Raw genomic sequence first — 17,058 nt, forward strand, 5'->3', positions numbered from 1 at the left:
TTCTGATTTTGATTTGAAGTCATTCTTTCAACTATACGCTCGAAAAAGTTTCTTCGGTCTTGGAATCGATATCCAGCCCCTGCACCATGTCCCCCACGCAGACTTCCTCACCCCCATGGAACACACCTGACAACGGTTCTGAAATCTGTGCCGCTAATGGAAATGCACTTCATTGACCGGTCCCTCTCAAAGGATGCGGCACAGGAGGCCTATTGCCAAGTCGGGGAACTGTCCAGGGCAGCCTTAGTAACCCATGGCTTACATGGTGCCAATCAGGAAGCCAGGCACAGGGGGGCCGACAACGACATATGGCCTAGGGGCGGTTTATATAGGGCTGGTTTTCATGCAGCTTCCTTATGGGTACCAAACCTGACCTCACTCATGGTGAACAAGGGGACCCGAGTGAATGGGATCCAGGTCCAGACCTGCTTCCATGCCATCACTGTTGATCTCTCGAAGACGATATCAAATCCGCATCAAGTCAGAAATTTCTGTTGGTTATTACTCATTTCTTGGTACCCATCCTCACTTGATCCTGTTTCGCCCTCTCTGTCCTGTCACCATTCCCCTGACATCAACCAAGAATTCACCTACCTGGCCGAGACCCTGCAAACCTGTCCCTCAACATGCCGGCCCCAACGGACATTTTCACTCTTGCCTCCAACCCCAGCCAGGTGGTGGGCGTGGTATTCCGGTTTCCAAACAATGACCAGTGCGGTTCACCAACATGGATCCAAGGATGCCATGCCATCCAACCTCCCTCCCAGACCTCCCTCACCGAAACCTCGTATCCCCTCACCTCCTCACCTACCACCCCAACCAACCAGCCAAAAACCCCGAATCTCCGCTTGCGTAACAACGGAAAGGCCCTTCCCTTCCAGTTTCATGCCCGCCAAAGTTCCACAACATATTGGGCTTATAGTCGGCTTCCGTTCGCGGGAGTCGGTGCGTTCTAACCCGTGTGGCTTGCCTGGGGGTGGTGTGATCCCGGACGCCTCAAGAGATGTGGCTTTCAGGGGTTTGGTCCCTGGGAAATGGCTGACGGAGATATTATCGAGACTGGTTTTGAATTGATAGACGCGGTGTGAAGGGCCCGAAGACCGGTTCACCGTTCAAAGCACGCCGAACAACATTCTTTGTGAGCCAAGAAAGGAAGATGCACCGAGGCAGCCAAGAGTTGGCCGCCTTTAAGACCACCCCAGGCCAAATTCGCAAAGAGATCTTGTTCAGCACTCCGCTGGAAAGAAAGTAGGAACCGTACCAAAAGACAAAGAACCAATCTATTGTGCTTTCAAGTTTGAAACCAAGAACAGAAAAATCCATTAAGCTAAATAATTAAATCATTAAACGCCATATACTTGTGTCAATCCCAAGTTCCCAACCCCATCTTCCCAGCCCCACCTATGCTCGACGAGCCGCCCCAAAGGTTACCCAAAATATATACATGCCCCCACCCCCTCCACAACCATCACACGGTCAAAAATCATATCATCCGAAGCGAAAGCCTTTTGTTTGTAATCAATCCCTTTTGTGTGTCCCTCCTTTCATACATACCATCCACTCTCCGTCATATCTCACCACCTCCAAGAACAAAACAAAAAGTAATGCACAATATACAAATTATACCCATTCAGTATCAACAACGGCAGCGTGTGATACCAAGGAAAGTCATTCTTTAACCTGTACGTCACCGCGCTAATCACACCGCCAATCGTCAGTATCGTCCAGAACCAACAGAGCAGCCTCATGTTTCTAAACTTGTTGCTCTTCTTGTGCGCCTTCTTGTCGCCCGACGCCGCCCAGAGGAGCTCAATCCCAAACAGGCGGTCTTTGATGGCTGTGAGGTAGGCGTACGACTGGACTATCATGACGTGCTGGACGTTGAAGCCGTATTTGGCCTTGGCCCAGAAGCGGAAGAGCAGGGAGCCGTAGATGATGGAGGGGATGGCGAAGGCGAGGTTGTAGTACTTGAACCATTCGGGGCGGAAGATGAGGAGGAGGGTGCCCGGGATGGGGGAGATGAAGATTCCGAGGGAGACGGCCGAGTAGTAGAGGAGACCTGTTGATGTCAGCATTGATCGCAATAAAGGGATCGGAAAACGTCGAGGGTAAACACACCACAGAGATAGCAAACCTTCTGAATGAAGGAAAGGTTTGAAGTCCAGAAATGCTTGGTCGTCAGGAGCGTCGTGCTGCCTCTGGCCCAGCGCATCTGCTGCGAGAAAAAGGAGCGTGGGGTGTTGGGGCAGATGCCCGTCGCCAAGCAGAGAGGCACGTACTTGACCTTCCAGCCGCGGTCAACAGCACCGAAACTGCATCTCGTTAGCCCCACTGTCATCTCCCGTCAACAGCCAGAGCAGTCAAGACTCACCCAGTATGAACATCCTCCGAAAACCCAATCTCGGCCGTCCCTCCCACCTCGACCAGCGCCTCCCTTCTGTACACGGCATTGCTCCCCACACAAATCGACGCACCCCATTTGTTCCGGTTCACCTGCACCACGCGATAAAACAACTCCTGCGTCGCTCCAGCACCCTGCTCAACCCAAGTCTGGTCATCAGTCACCCTGAAAAACTGCGGACTCTGGATGATAGCCGTCTTGGGATCCGCCATGTGCTCAACAACAAGCTCCTTGAGGAAATCGGGACGAGGGCAGAAATCAGCGTCAAAGATGGCAAAGAACTCCCCCTCCGTCCTGGCAAAAGCCCACCGAAGGTTGCCCGCTTTGCGCAGCCTTGGACGGTCCTCACGGACAATGTAGTTGAAGCCGTACTTCTCTGCCAGAGCCTTGATGGCCGGTTGGTCACCATCGTCAAGGACATAAACCTTGAGCTTTGCCGCGGGCCAATCAAGCTTGATGACGTGCTGGTAGGTGTTCTCGATAATCTCCAAGGGCTCAGAGCAGCAAGGCAGGTAGACATCCACCGTCGGGGCAGTCTCATCGTTGATCGGGTACTTCTCGACCAGCTCCCGGTGGCCCTTGTAGTCCCAATCCTTGCCGACCACACCGACAAAGTACGAGATGATGAGGTAGACGTTGAGGAAGCCGACAAAGACACCGTACCAGGCGAAGATGGGCGCGCAGACGGAGAAGAGCCACATGCCAGCCGAGAGGGTGAAGAAGGAAAAGAGGCCAAAGATGTAGAGCGGGATGCGGTTCGTGTGCAGGTACATCATCTTCTCCTCGTCGGTTGGGCCGGTGGGGAAGACCAAGCCTGGTTCCTCCCTTGGGCAGTAGGTCTCCCGGAAGCGTTCATAGAGACGCTTGAATGGATTCCTGGATTTCTTTCTGGGCGTAGCGGCTGCCTCCTCGCCGGCCTTCTCCGCGTCAGTAGAAGAGAAAGCAACAGGTTGGGTGCCCTTCTCAACGTCAGCACCGGCCTTTTCATTGAACACTTCCTCCTGTGGTAAAGCGGCAGTCTGCTGAACATGTCAGTATCTGGTTCAACCTTGAATCAGGAAGCAGATTGCTTACGATTGTCTCCCCCCTTGTTGTTTGTGTTGGGGGCGGCCGTGTCAGTGCTCTTGCAGGAGGGGTGACATCGGCAACGGGGAGGTCCTGAGTTGGCCAGCGTTAGTACATCACACGGCGATATTAACCATGGTTGCACTTACTCCAGATGTCCTCCTCGAAGACGCACTCTGTGCTGACGAGTCCACATCTGATGGGTCTCTGAAAGGATCTGGAGTGGCCAGGCTTAAACTGGAACTCGGGGTCTCTGGTATCCCGGGCCGAAGCTGATCCTGACGAGGCGCCATCCCGATCTATAGCTGCGCCTGTATCGGCAGCGAGGCTGGAAAGGGGAAGGGAAAGAAAGAAAAGACTGGTCGTGGAGAGGACGACCGACCACGCAGGTGGGAGAGATCGAAAGGGAAAGAAGAACACAAGAGAGAGACTTGCAACCCAGACGGAGAAAAGAACGACCGTGTGAGGTGTGCAACGCACGACAAGGCCACGATATAAGACGAGCAGCTTCACGGGGGACAGGCCGGCTGCTTCTCTTCAACGATCTGTGATCCAAGACGGCGGACAGTTGCGGTGACGTTTGCTCGGTACGACGCCGGCAGTGGCTGCCAGACGATCTCGCCGAAGAGGGAAGACACTATTGAAGCTGAAGAGCTAGGGGGGTAAAAGATACCATCCCACGCCTGCTCAAAACGGAGGGCGATCGCTTGATAGGGGAAGTGACGTGGTCCCCGGGCCCTGGTCCGTAGAGAAAGAAGCGCCAACCTGAAATGGTGGCCCGCTACACTTCGGCAAAAGAAAACAACGGGCAGGACAGACGGCCGGTACGAAAGAGAAAAGAGACATGCAGCAGAAGAACACAAAGAAAGAAAAACATGAGATGGAAATTCTGCGGAAATTTCGACACACTGCGGAAGGGCTGCGGGACATGAACATGGGGCCACTGCAGGTACCCATTAGCCAGGATGTGGATCCGCGAAGGCTAGACTTTCTGATTAGACGACGTTATAATAGTACAGCACCAACACTTCCGATGATCGACATGTTCAACACTACCAACCATGTCCATGACCATGATGCTGCCCGAGTGTCTGGGGCGGCCCGAGCAGCACCTGACTTGGACTTGGGAAGCTCCTCGGGCGGCAGTGTTGGGGCTGCTCCGGTGTCGAGCACCATATCGAAGTCCGTGGCCGAAAAGGTGACATTTTCCACAGAACGGAATGCTTCTGATCCAAAAGCCACCACGCCGACAAACGAGCCAGCTGAGACAAGGCCTTCACGCCAGAGGTATTGCAAAAGGGGCGAGACCTCTGCCGAGAAACTCAGCGCGTTTCCCTCGGCCACCCACGAGAATACGTTGGTACCTCTCTGGTTTTTTCCGTAGTACAGGGTGCTAGGGCAGCCACGTTAGCGGGAATCTGTAATGACTGGCCGACTGATGAGTGAGTCCAAACAAAAACAACATACAAGTCCACATTGCCCAAGGTGAGACTTATGCGAGGTCTGTTTTCGTTCCATCCAAGAGGCTGCGCATGTCCAAATCTCCCGAGCCAAATCATGATTTCCGTCTCGGCCATGGTTTCCTTGACAGACTTGTCCGCATTGCGATCAGCAAACATGTCGAAGGCCACATTGGCCGTCACGTCAAGGTCGGCCAAGGCTGAGGTATCAACACTCAGTCTCGGTGCCGGTGTCGATCCCGCCCCCATGGACCATTTCCCTGTCAGATGCATTGCCGAAATGTTGGATAGCGTGACGGGGAGAGCCGGGGCTGTCAGCTTAACGTGGGGGTAGGAGTGCACCGTATCCGCCGCCGAGGGCCATTTCCAAGTGGCATCAAAGGCCGGCGGTGAGTCTCGAACCTGGGAATCCTGGTCAGCCCTGAGAACCGTGATAGCCAGTCAGGTGGGTGGGGGGGAGAGACAAGACAAGACACGGGGCCAAGACTCGGGGGCGGGAAGGGGAGTAGGGGAAAAAGCAGGAATCCGCTCACGTACCGACATGCACTGAAAGCCCTGGCCGTCAGGATTCCACGCGTTTGGAACATCTGGTGTCGAGTGAGCCGTGCTTGTTCACTGTCGAGGGGATCTGATTGGGTACTTACATATCAACTCGCCCGATCGGCTCGTATAAGTCTTTTGGTTGCAGACGGTTGCATCGTACGAGCCAGAGCTTGCAGAAGTCTGTTTGATGCATAATAGAACCAGGACAATTGCGTGGCCCAGGCACTGCATCGTGTTGACGGAGTGTAACTCGGGGCAAGTGGGCGCGGTTGTCGTGGATGTTCCAGGTTGTCAGAGATGTCAGGGAACAGGACAGTGCTCCGTACTGATAAAGCAGGGCCAAGCTGACACCGGGCTCTCTGCGTCCCCCGGCCGTCCTCGTATGCCACCGTGATGCACACTGCCCAGCCCGCTAGAGACCCAGACAGACAGGTCCAATCAGCCCCAGCCGCAAGATTGATCTGGCGCACACCACTGGCGGATGTTCCACTGCTTTCAAGCGCTGTCGGGCTCAGGGGCGACGCAACACACCTCGGGTTGGCCCCTGCGTGTTACGGAAGCTGCTGGGTGCTACAGCAGGCGCCACCACGAGCTACTACACATAAACGCCCCTTCTCCCGTGCCGAGTCCGGCACAAGGTAAGTCAGGAACATGAGACTGCAAAGAAAACTACAGGTAGACAGAGAGACCTTTCGTCCCTCCTCTCAAGTCCAGCCTGATGGCCCACGGCTGTCGGTTGCGATTGTGGAATAGTAAGGTTCGCCCGCCAGCAGGGGGAAAAAGCCGCCATTTGCCTCGACAAAATGCTCAGATCGACAACACTATCTGTGATATTGCCAAGTCATCCCAGTAAAGCCTGCCAAGAGATGTTGGGCCTGGAGATCCGAACCCCTGAAAAGCCAATGGCATGTCGCGGATCGGCAAACCAAGATAGGCGGCCTGAGCCGCACCAGCCCAGCACGGGATAGTGATCGTCTGGCAGACGCCAATGGACGTCAATGGTGCCATCAAATAAGTGCTCTGGCACTACTGGACAATTCCTTTTTTCTCTTCCCAGTCCATCCCACCTCGAGTTTGTCGGTGACTTTTACGCCAAGACGGAAATCTTGGTTGTCTCATGAGACAGCACACCCGCGCAATTCCCCAGGTCGGGCCTTTCGGGCAACACCATGTACGGTACAGAATACTTCCCCGAGAGATAACGGGTCAATGCATCCGAGCCCAGCCGCCAACTGCAGCCAGCATCCGGCTTGGGTCTGCCGACACTTCAGCAGCCATCGAGATCCTTGGACCTTCCGTTTGTATTATGGCTTGTCCGAAAGAGGAAGCGAAGGTGCTATGCCGGACAGACTCATCCGGGAGACAGGATCATCAGCACTGGGAGCGGTGACTTGGTGAGGGTGATGGCATCGGCGTTTCCTTGATCCAAGGCTGCCTGTTGACGATGATCTCGATAGCTGAGATCTGTTTGCTCCAGGGGTTCGAAGAAAGGGGCCCGCAACGGCGTGGGTGGGCATACACAGCATTAGTCCGGAGGTGTGTCTTGACCAATGTTATTGCTGGCGTTATTCCGATGGGCAGAGAAGGACCGCCATTGACGTACTTGCTGGGTGTGATGGTATATATGTTCATCCTTTGATCATGCCGAGCTTTCGCGCCGAGAATTCTTCACTTCGTCTGCTGCATTGTATTACCAAGACGACTCTTGAAGCACCATAGGTCCTGCAGCAGAAAGCCTTTCTGTCTGAGCCGCCGAAACACGGAAGCCAAAGCTGCCCATGGACGCCTCCAGCTCACCAGCAAGGCCCAAGATGCCCCCTCGACTCCCGAGGTCGTTACCAAGCTCACACTCGATAGCGTCGACCTTTAGTCCGGGGAGCTCGACACCAGGATCATGGACAGTGAGCCCGTGGAATCGAGATACACCAGACACCTCGCCTCCCAGCTCCGACGCTGGCTCTCCTAAGCTCCAGGCCAAACAAGCAGATGATAGTGGGAGGATCTCTCCGGTGGAGGGCTCACTCGACGGGCAGCCGCGTTTTGGGGTCGTACGCAGTATCTGCTTCGTCGGCGCTGGTTTCGTCGGTATGTCGTTGCCTATCCCCGCTGTTTGGAACCCATTGAGACTGACATGTTGACAGGAGGACCGACGGCTGCTGTCATTGCCTACCACAACCCACAGATCCAGGTCAATGTCGTCGACCTTAACGAGGAACGAATCAAGTCGTGGAACTCGGCCCATCTTCCCATCCACGAGGATGGCCTGCTCAAAGTGGTACGAACGGCACGAGACGGCGCGCTGGACAAGACACTGGTACTGCCCGGACTGCCCAGGGCTATCGAATTAAAGCAACGGCAGCCCAACTTGGTATTCTCGACCCGTGTGGTGGACGCTATCGAGGAAGCCGACATCATTTTCATCTGCGTCAACACGCCCACAAAAACACACGGTATTGGCGCGGGTTCCATGGCTGATGTGAGCGCGATTGAAAGCGCAACGCGGACTGTGGCCAAGCATGCCAAGGAAGGAGCCATCATCGTTGAGAAGAGTACTGTTCCATGTGGAACCGCGCAGATGATCCAGGATATTGTGAGTCGCTGCCATGTAGTCTGAACCGGAAGCAGTTTGCTGACTTGAAAACACAGCTTCGATACTACCGGCCAGATGTCGAGTTTGAGGTGCTTTCCAACCCGGAATTCCTAGCCGAGGGCACGGCTGTGGAAAACCTCATGCACCCTGACCGAATTCTTATCGGTAGTGCCCAGACACTTGCAGGTCTCCGTGCTGCCGCCGTTGTCAAGGACGTGTACGGAGCTTGGGTGCCTGCGGCTCGCATCGTGACTGTCAACACCTTCAGCAGTGAGCTGGCCAAGCTTGTGGCAAACACCATGCTTGCTCAGCGTATCAGCAGTGTCAATGCAGTCAGCGCCATGTGCGAGGAGCTTGGGCTTGGAGCAGACGTCGAAGACGTCAGCCTCGCCATCGGAAAGGACGCACGACTGGGTTCCAAATTCCTCCAGGCTGGCGTGGGATTTGGGGGCTCCTGCTTCGAAAAGGATATCCTCAACTTGGCTTATCTTGCAAGGGAGCTCCATCTTGATGTAGTGGCCGACTACTGGCTTGCTGTGCTGAGAATGAATGAAGACCAACGGCGGCGCTATGCTCGCAATGTTGTGCGCGAGCTCAACGGGTCACTTCGAGGGAAGAAGATTGCCATCCTAGGATTCGCCTTCAAGGATGGTACTAATGACACGCGCAACAGCATTGCTGTTCACGTCATCAAAGATCTGGCCATGGAGATGCCGCGCGAGATTGCCATCTTCGATCCCGGCTGTGCCTCGGCCGAGATCCGTGAAGAGGTCGAGAAGGCGGGCTTGACTGCAAGCCAGCTCGAGCGCATCAAGATCTTGACCAACTGGAGGGATTGCGTCCAGGAAGCAAGTGCCGTGTGTATCCTGACACAGTGGAAACAATTCCGGGGCCGCAAGCTTGGCTCGGCCACGTCTAGCAACAAGAAGACACGGAAACTGGCAGCTGACTGGGCGACAAGCTGTGTGGCAGACAAAGCTGATATCAGCGAAATGGACATCTTGGCACTGGAGGAGCTCGTGAGAGACAAGTCGTCGGCGACTACTGGTGATGACCCATTGGAAAGACTGGCACCGCTTGCGCCCTGTCCCGAAGAGTGTTCACATTGCCGCATCGGGAGCGCAGAGGCTCATGATCAGGAGCCAGTGGACTGGGCCGAGGTGGCCGGCATGATGCAGGAGCCGCGCTGGGTGTTCGATGGGCGGAATGTGGTGAACAGGCTGGAGCTCCAGAGTCTTGGTTTTAGAGTGAGGGGTATCGGAAAGGGTTTTTGAGGATGGAAAATGGGCCATGGTAGATATCAGGACGGGAGTTTGGCGTCATCCCCATGTTGTAATTGCGTGTGAATTCTTCTTGTATATCGGGCTTTTAATCGGTTTTCGTTGTTGAAATTGAAGGATAGGTTCCGGTTTTGCGATGGCAGCTTTGGGTGCAGGGTTCAGGGTGCAGGTGATGTCGGGTTAGAGTTGAATTGGGGTAAGCTGTTAGTGCAATACTGAGCTGTTCGCTTAAAATTAGTGCCTTGGGCTGTCCAAAATTAACAGTGCGCTCCCGCCCATCCCCCTGCCCGTTCTGTGCTTGGCAAGTCCTTCAGCCCCGATCCCGTCTCAACAACCTCACCAACGGGCAGTCTCGATACGTTTCTCTGGTCAGTGTTTGTAAACAGCAACTGCCGCTCCGAATATCGCTAGCCCATCGTGTTATCAATTTGACACGACATCTTCACAGCCTGACAATACACCATGGCAATCTGGTGCAAGCTGCCGACTGCCGTCGAAAATGCCCAGCCAGATAAGCGACCAGAACAGCCGGCCGGGTGGTCTGTCTGTCAGAGACCTAGAACCACCTGTTACCAACAGCAACAACACCTCAGTCTGTAACCCGGGGCATAGTAACAGGTCACACCAGCATCCCACTGAATAGGCATTCATATGCCGCGATAGCATTGGGCTCCAGTGAAGGCGTACAGGGCCGCCTCCAGCAATAACGTTCCCCGACTTTCCATATTGGTGTTGACATGTTTCGACAGCCGTCACGCCACGATGGTTCGGCCGATACGCCCGGCTTTCCCGCCGATGCATCTTCCCGTGGCTAAAAGCAAGAGCCTCATTGTGCTTCCACGACCACAGCCGAACGGAAGAGCCCGAACGCAAGCTATGGACAACATCTGCTATTTTGTACCTTGGCTAGGCTTCCATCGGGGAGAAAAGAGGGTAAGAAGATGTGTCACGACGTCAAGGGACAACCCAAGAAAGACAAGCAAGGCTATCTTGACCGAAACGCATCACCAGATCATCTCAACGTTGGCATGACGTTTAACTTAGCAGATGGCTCTCTCGTGTTCGAACACATCTGCCCTGTTATCTGAAGGCTCATCAGTGGAACTCGGTGGCAAACTCGGCCAGAGGGAACCAAATATTGGGGGTGTATAGATGACGACGATCAATTACACCCTCTCGGGGCAGGCTTGGCAGGGTCCAGCAGGAGTGCAATATTTTTACGAGTCTCCAGACGACTCCTGGTGTTTCTTTATCACGTCGGATGATACAAGAGAGTGTTGGCCTTGGCCTAGGTTCGCAGATGGTAGAAGTTTCTGGCTTCGTTGGAGGCACTTTTGCCAAGTCGACCTAGCCAAGCCCACCTCAACTGTCTTCTCGCGCTGTCCGAACAAAGCACAGCAGAAAGCATCGCATGCTGTGCTGCTGTTCTCAGCTGTCTCGACGTGGAAAAAGAAAGCCCATGGATGATTCGTACCAACAGGCATTCATTGCACACCGTCACAGAGAGCTTTGTCGGTTGCCCAAAGAGGAAATTTCTGGTGTGGAAGGATGACGTCGACCCCACCATCTCGACCAGGCGAGCAGCTCAGCCTCTATGCAGTCGCCATAGCGGTCCCCCGCTGATCTCGTGCGCGTTTCTTGCATTACCGTTCACTACCGTTGCTGCATGCATACACGATGTGCCAACGGTTGGGATGCTGCATTGCCGAGTTCCAGTGGCCGAATGGGTTGAGCCGACTTTGACGCAGGCCTCTAACGACTGGACGGCCTACTGTCCCGGTGCAGTGTGGGCGTGCTGACCGTGGCCTCTTCGGGAGGGAGCCCCGATCGCTGGAAGCTACCCTTTCCGATGATCCTGCTACTCTGCAATAGTGCACAGCGGCGAATCGGCATCAGAATGGCAAACACCAAGAGCAGATTTTCTCAACAAAACCGCGGTGTCAGTCTACACAGTATGGCTTGAAATGTACTGCATGACAGAAGCTGCCCTCGACGTTGCACACGGCTCAGGTGTGCAACCAGCAACTTCCTGCGCGGCTGACATGGCGACAGCCTCTGGGGAAAGCTGTCCTAATCTCTCGCCAGTGAGTCAGTAGCTTCGGTAAAAGGAACGCTGTAGGTGAGCAGTTGACCTCTCTACCTTGGTGGGCTGAGGTGGGTTTTTGCTCGTCAGCAGGAGAAGCTGTATAGAACACGGACAGAAGACATTGATCAGCACAGTTGGTGCTATTTTTGCCAGCCTGGTCACTTTTACCCTGGTTGCTGCGCAGCATTCGGTTCCGGTCCCCTGGGTGTGCCGCGCAAGTGCTGGCAGCGCTTCTTCTGGGGACCGCCCCCGTTTCACCCTGCTTTGTCAACGGCCACCAAGCGACCACATTTGACACGAAACCCGAGAGTCTCATTCTGGACTGGTGAATGTCAAAGAAAGAACATCATCTGTCATCCGGGGAGCATCATCATGCTGGAGGCTCGGAGTGAGAGGGAGGACTCACCACCTTGAAGTGAGGATGAGCCTGCTTGCTAATGGTCATTTGTTCAACTCAGCCTTCTCGAGGAGAACATCTCATTGGTCTTGGGGAAGACATCCGCTGAATGTGCCGCAAAGGCTAGTTTACCTACACCCTCCCTTACCCCAGACAACACCGTACACGGCAAAGGCAAGTGCCCGTGTGCTTGTTGTCGCCCGTTAGTACGGGGCGCACCCAGCAGCAGTGTGGAGGGTGTGAGCGGAAGCCGGCGGCAAGGCTGCCGAGCAATGGGGGGTGTGTGTGCGCCTCTTGAGAATGGTGGGCCGAGGGGAGTGTCCCCTCGCACCTGCAGAGGGTCATATCTGCATATAACAGAACCGGTCGCCCGCCCTTGGGTCGTCGGCCCTGATCCAAACCAACCTCGCCAGCCAGACTGCCCGCCAGAAACTCTCGCCAGAACAGTTTGCACCGCCTAGCCTATCCTCACACCAGGTCTTCTACTGGAGATCACAAACATCGCCGAGACATCGACCTTTCGTATATCTGGGTCCGGACGCCGGTCTTGTCAACCCTCCCTCTTCTGGTTCTCCTCTATGTCCCCATGTCTTTGACACAACCTGGACGGCAATCAATAGCCTGTTTTACGCAGGACACGGCAGACTGACATCGCACTTGACCGGACACCACCTCAGATCACCATCACTTTAGCAATCGTAACCGGCCATCAAAGATCCCGAGCAGATCTACTGGGACCTCGTTACCAGTATCACCACCCACAGTCAAAACAGCCCGATATAACCATACCATCTCCCTCCACATCTCCACAACCCGTTCGATCAAACAACACACTCAACGCCACCACCATGTGCCTCTCCAAGGTCTACTACAACTCCTACTCGGACGGCCAGCAGGACGTCACCGAGAAGACGTATGCCTGCCGCGATGGCAGACGCTGCGCCAACCCCGAAATCCGCAAATACGACCGCAAATTCCCCTTCACCAAGCTAGGGGAAGCCCAGCCCGAGTCCCAGCGCAGCATCTCTGAACGCAAGCCCACCCCCTACTTTGAGTCTCGCGGCTCCAAGTCCCCTTCCCCATCAGGCAGAGACAGCAGACGGGACTCTGGCATCTACATGGGCGGCGGCTCCTCTTCCAAGTCCAGCAAGCACTACGACCCTTACGACCCTTACTCCTCCGGACCCTATCGTTCCTCCTCTTCTTCCCGGGCCCGTGGTGACCCGAGGGACTACTATGGTGGGAGGTCAAGGTCAAACTCGATCCCGCAGATCATCTACATGGACGGCCGGGACGGCTACAAAGAAAGCGGCAAGCGGTCGAGATCCAGCAGCAGGGATTACTCGAGGGATATCCCCCTCGGTCCCGTCCACTTGGCCGACGAGTACGGTCGTCGTTCCTCCCGGTCTCGCTCCCGAGACTCGACCGACTTGAGCTCCAAATACTACAGCACCAGCGGCAGGGGAAGAGGGGATGCCATGTCGGGGTACATGTTCATTGACGATCAAGACGAGAGGCGGAGACAGAGGAGAGAAAGGCGGCTGTCGACCTCGAGCGCGATGGATGAGTACGACCCCAGTCGGTATGTGCCCCGCTCTTCGCGACGGGCTTCGACGACTGGGGGAACGGTGGTCCACAATGGGGATGGCACCAGCCTTTACACTTCGTCATCGGCACCCACCGGTCTTTCTTCGAGCAAGTCTGGGTCGGGACATGTCAGGTGGGAGGATGAGGTCCGCGCCAAGAGGAACAGGCAGAACGCCGAGATTGCCAACCGGCCGGTGTTAGGCTCGGACGGCGAGCCGAAGAGCATTCTCAAGAAGAAGGGCGATGTGAAGGGCAAGGGGAGGGAGAGTGATGAGGATCTGTATGACTTGAGGAGGGCAGTGGAGGGGATGGGGTTGCCGAGCAGAGGGAGGAGGTCGTCGTCGGGGAGGGACTTGATGGATGAGTATCCGTCTAGCAGGTATGATGATGGGTTGGGGGCGAGGAAGAGCAGGGGGAAGAGCGGGTATTCGGATGATCGGTATCGGTATTTCTGATTTTTCTCCGGACACTTGGGTAATGCATGGCAGCGCGCGTTTTGGTCCTTTTTGCTTTGGTCACTTTCACAGCACACGTTTGGGGATATTATGGACACGGACGACGGAACGTTTAATTCTGGGGATATGGACATGGGGGCATTTTCTCGGCACATCTTTATTTCCTTTGTCTTTTTTCTTCATGATTTTTTGATGAACATGTTTACTTTACAGGTTATGAAATACGCGAGTATACAAAACACAAAGAATGATTATGATTTACTTTTACTATACCTTACTGATGCGAGGATGAGAGATGTGTTGTGGCGATGAGATGACGTTGGAAACTGTCTTTGACATTGATATCCCTACCCCCCTCCCCGCTATCTTCCAGAAGGATCACAAACCCGAACCAACGATCGCTTGGCAATGTTGTTTCAACACCAAGAAACACCAAGATGGTCAAACAAAACGAAACATTTTGTTTTTTGGCTGGTCTGGCTGGCTGCCCTAACCCACTCGTCCGACCATATCACATCTTTTTTTTTTTTTTTTTTTTTGGTTGGTTGGTTGGTCTACCTACCCGCGAACAAGTATCTGCAACCAACAGCCGGCCCGTCTCCCAGGCCAAGCTCCAGGCCACTGCGATACTAAACGAGCGGCAACATCCCGCCGCCGTCGCGGCGAACCACACCCTCTCTGTCTGTTGGGCAACGGTGCCATCTCACTCAGATCCCATAGTATATATATATATGTATATATACACATATATTTATGTATATTTTCACAAAAGTTTCGCTGCCTTCCCCCGCTACGCCATCTCACCACCGCCTGCATTACACCCCATCTGCACTACCTCATGCGGACGCGCGCTTCTGTGTTTACATAAGATGACGGCTTGGTGATATCGACCCAATCCTTCCTGTCGTGAAAGACTTGCCCCCGCCGGTGGCCGTCACCTGATCGCCCATCATCAGATGATCTCGACAACCTACACAAGTGGTGGAATCTCTTTAGTCAACGCTGTAGTGTGCACCCTCTCGCAGTATTGTTGAGAGGAAGGAGGTTGTGCCGCGTTTGGGTGTTTTTGACCGAGAGACGGCAAAAGATGGCAAGATGACACAGCAGTGTGCCATATCTGCCGTGATGCCGGTGCTTGCTCGTGGCATGTAAACAAATCTGGCCCGTGTGCTTCGTCAATCTGTCTGACCGCAACATAAGATCCGCGCCCTGGTGGTCTCGCACCCTAGAGCATAGTCTGACGCTTGAGAAAAAGAGACAAGACGAGATAATGATGATTAATATTAGTTTTCCTGCTCGCCTCTCAGCAGGGGGTTCAATTCTATCCGCCTTTGTCCCAATCATCATCCTGCTTCCCATCCATTTCGTGCATAATAATGCTCATGAAAACTTCGACAGCCAGCCATTAAAACTCCAGTCCTGAGACAGCAAACCGTAACACGTAAACGGGGAAAAGAATATGTGTGCCGAATGCACGGAGAGGCTCCGGGGCAGGCGATTCTATCGGGTGATAATTGCAAAAGTGTCCAGCGAGCAGCACACTGTGGTCGGTCGCTATGCTCACGCCTCGGAGCAACGCCCCAACCCCTTCAACAGCTCCCCAGCACGCACATCAACCCCCCCCGCTCCCTTATCCTCCACCCCAAAAGCCAGAAACACCACATCGTCCGAGTAGGCGTGGTACTTGTTACCATGCTCCTTCCAGGCCATGGACGTGACATAAAACATGTCTGTCCTCCTCCGTCCCTCGTCACGTCCCCGGCCGTGGATCCAAATCGGCTTCTTGGACATGGCGTACATCTCAAAGGGAGCCCGCTGGTGAAAGAGAACGACGTACGGCTCGTACTCGCTATGCCAGCTGTAGTACGTCTTGTGCTGGATGATCGTCATGATGAACGTGTTGGAGTCGTCGGGCTTGCAGTTCTCGTCGGACCGCTGGCAGAGCGTGACCTTGAGCGAGTTGGTGGCCTGATGGATGGACTCGAGCTCGGGTGCCAGCTTGGGCATGTAGCGCGCCATGCACTTCTTGTCGTAGCTCGCGGCTTTGGGTGCGAGGTCCGATCCGATCACGGCTCCTTTGCCGTCGACGGCGCCGAAGGAACGCGAGGGGTACATGTCGTAGTGGATGTACATGTTGTCGTCCTTGTCCCAGAACGCAAAAAAGTTCTTCTCGAGGATGCCGTACGGGGGTGGCCTCTGAAGCTCTGTTCCGTACTCAAAGTCATCCTGGACGAGTGGCTCGGCAGGCCAGTCGACGAGAGTTCGGAAATCCTGAATCCATTGGCCAAAGCAGGTAAAGGCACTGTTGGACCCATAGATGGTGTACGGCTTCGTCGGCCCGTAAAAGGCGCGCGCATCGTGAGGGCCCTGGTTCAAGTTGAGCGGCGCGTACTTGCCAGTGCACTTGTCGCCTGTGGTCGGTTCAATAGGTAGCGGCTTTGGCTCGCCGACACACGTCAGGATGTCTCCCGAAAACTTGGCGTCGCAACCCATCTCGAGGGCAATGAAGCCCTTTCCTTCGGCCTGGTGATCGGTCCATTTCTGGCCCATGAGCATCCAGGTATCATTTTGTGTAGGGTGTGGGAGGATGTTGGGGTTGAAGACGGGGACATGGCCGAACTTGATCTCGAAGTACTTCTTGTCAGTCGTCGACGCCGAGAAGATCCTGTGCCAAGCGGCCGTCGGCGCGAGGGGATTCGGACGGTCGTAGCTACCGACGTCCGGTTTCTGTTTCTTGTCCTCCTCACTGTCAGTTGTGGCCGGGCCGGAGCCAAGAGGCCTGCCGAGAAACTCGCCGACTCGGCCTCGGAGGTAGTCGGGCTGCGTGTGCCATAATCCAACGGTAACGAAAAGCAGTGCGACCACGGGGCAGAGCAACAGCACCAGTCGCTTGAGATCCCTGACGATCATGATATATATAAAAAATACCAGCAAAACGAGCGACGGGTAAAGACAGACAAAGATAAAATGCCGATAAAGATGAGGACAGCAAACAAAAGGAGAGAACTTGGGGTCGACAGGGAAAAGGCACAGTCAGCCAGATAATATCACCCAAATCCCTCCCCTTTGCATCAAACCGAACCCACTTCTTTTTGCCCGCCCCCAAATCGCAATCGATAAAAAGAGAAAGCCGCGGGTGCTGAGTGCACGCATTCAGCCAGCCACCAAAGCTGTTTCCCGAGCCAGCAAATGAT

The 17,058-nt window shown here is 54.7% G+C and overlaps 5 protein-coding genes across 5 annotated transcripts; 2 read left to right on the plus strand and 3 right to left on the minus strand.

Annotated features, from left to right (window-relative positions):
* Positions 1-1,382: 1,382 nt before the first annotated feature.
* Positions 1,383-3,759, minus strand: QC762_703380 (uncharacterized protein; the record flags this gene model as incomplete). The annotated part of the gene is made up of 5 exons (XM_062893189.1): positions 1,383-2,059; positions 2,119-2,312; positions 2,372-3,420; positions 3,476-3,559; positions 3,616-3,759. 5 exons carry the CDS (start codon positions 3,757-3,759, stop codon positions 1,575-1,577), a joined length of 1,956 nt encoding a protein of 651 aa, XP_062738968.1. The 3' UTR covers positions 1,383-1,574.
* A 712-nt stretch (positions 3,760-4,471) lies between these two features.
* QC762_703370 (uncharacterized protein) lies at positions 4,472-9,938 on the minus strand (the record flags this gene model as incomplete). The annotated part of the gene is made up of 4 exons (XM_062893188.1): positions 5,571-9,938; positions 5,464-5,513; positions 4,934-5,337; positions 4,472-4,859 (listed from the first exon to the last, which is right to left on the minus strand). Exons 1-4 carry the CDS (start codon positions 5,698-5,700, stop codon positions 4,472-4,474), a joined length of 972 nt encoding a protein of 323 aa, XP_062738969.1. The 5' UTR covers positions 5,701-9,938.
* On the plus strand, positions 5,881-9,589 carry QC762_703360 (uncharacterized protein). The gene is made up of 3 exons (XM_062893187.1): positions 5,881-7,554; positions 7,611-8,059; positions 8,116-9,589. The coding sequence occupies exons 1-3, from the start codon at positions 7,248-7,250 to the stop codon at positions 9,331-9,333; spliced, it is 1,974 nt and encodes a 657-aa protein (XP_062738970.1). The 5' UTR covers positions 5,881-7,247; the 3' UTR covers positions 9,334-9,589.
* A 2,732-nt stretch (positions 9,939-12,670) lies between the features above and the next one.
* Positions 12,671-13,864, plus strand: QC762_703350 (uncharacterized protein; the record flags this gene model as incomplete). Its single annotated transcript, XM_062893186.1, has 1 exon — positions 12,671-13,864. One exon carries the CDS (start codon positions 12,671-12,673, stop codon positions 13,862-13,864), a length of 1,194 nt encoding a protein of 397 aa, XP_062738971.1.
* A 1,560-nt stretch (positions 13,865-15,424) lies between these two features.
* Positions 15,425-16,774, minus strand: QC762_703340 (uncharacterized protein; the record flags this gene model as incomplete). Its single annotated transcript, XM_062893185.1, has 1 exon — positions 15,425-16,774. One exon carries the CDS (start codon positions 16,772-16,774, stop codon positions 15,425-15,427), a length of 1,350 nt encoding a protein of 449 aa, XP_062738972.1.
* Positions 16,775-17,058: the final 284 nt, after the last annotated feature.

Source organism: Podospora pseudocomata, chromosome 7, assembly GCF_035222375.1.
Source record: "Podospora pseudocomata strain CBS 415.72m chromosome 7, whole genome shotgun sequence".
Lineage (NCBI taxonomy): Eukaryota > Fungi > Ascomycota > Sordariomycetes > Sordariales > Podosporaceae > Podospora > Podospora pseudocomata.

Coding starts and splice junctions, on each gene's coding strand:
- QC762_703360 (XM_062893187.1), top strand. CDS start 7,248: ATGGACGCCTCCAGCTCACCAGCAAGGCCCAAGATGCCCCCTCGACTC. Junction 7,555..7,610: donor CGTCGGCGCTGGTTTCGTCG/GTATGTCGTTGC, acceptor ACATGTTGACAG/GAGGACCGACGGCTGCTGTC. Junction 8,060..8,115: donor CGCAGATGATCCAGGATATT/GTGAGTCGCTGC, acceptor TTGAAAACACAG/CTTCGATACTACCGGCCAGA.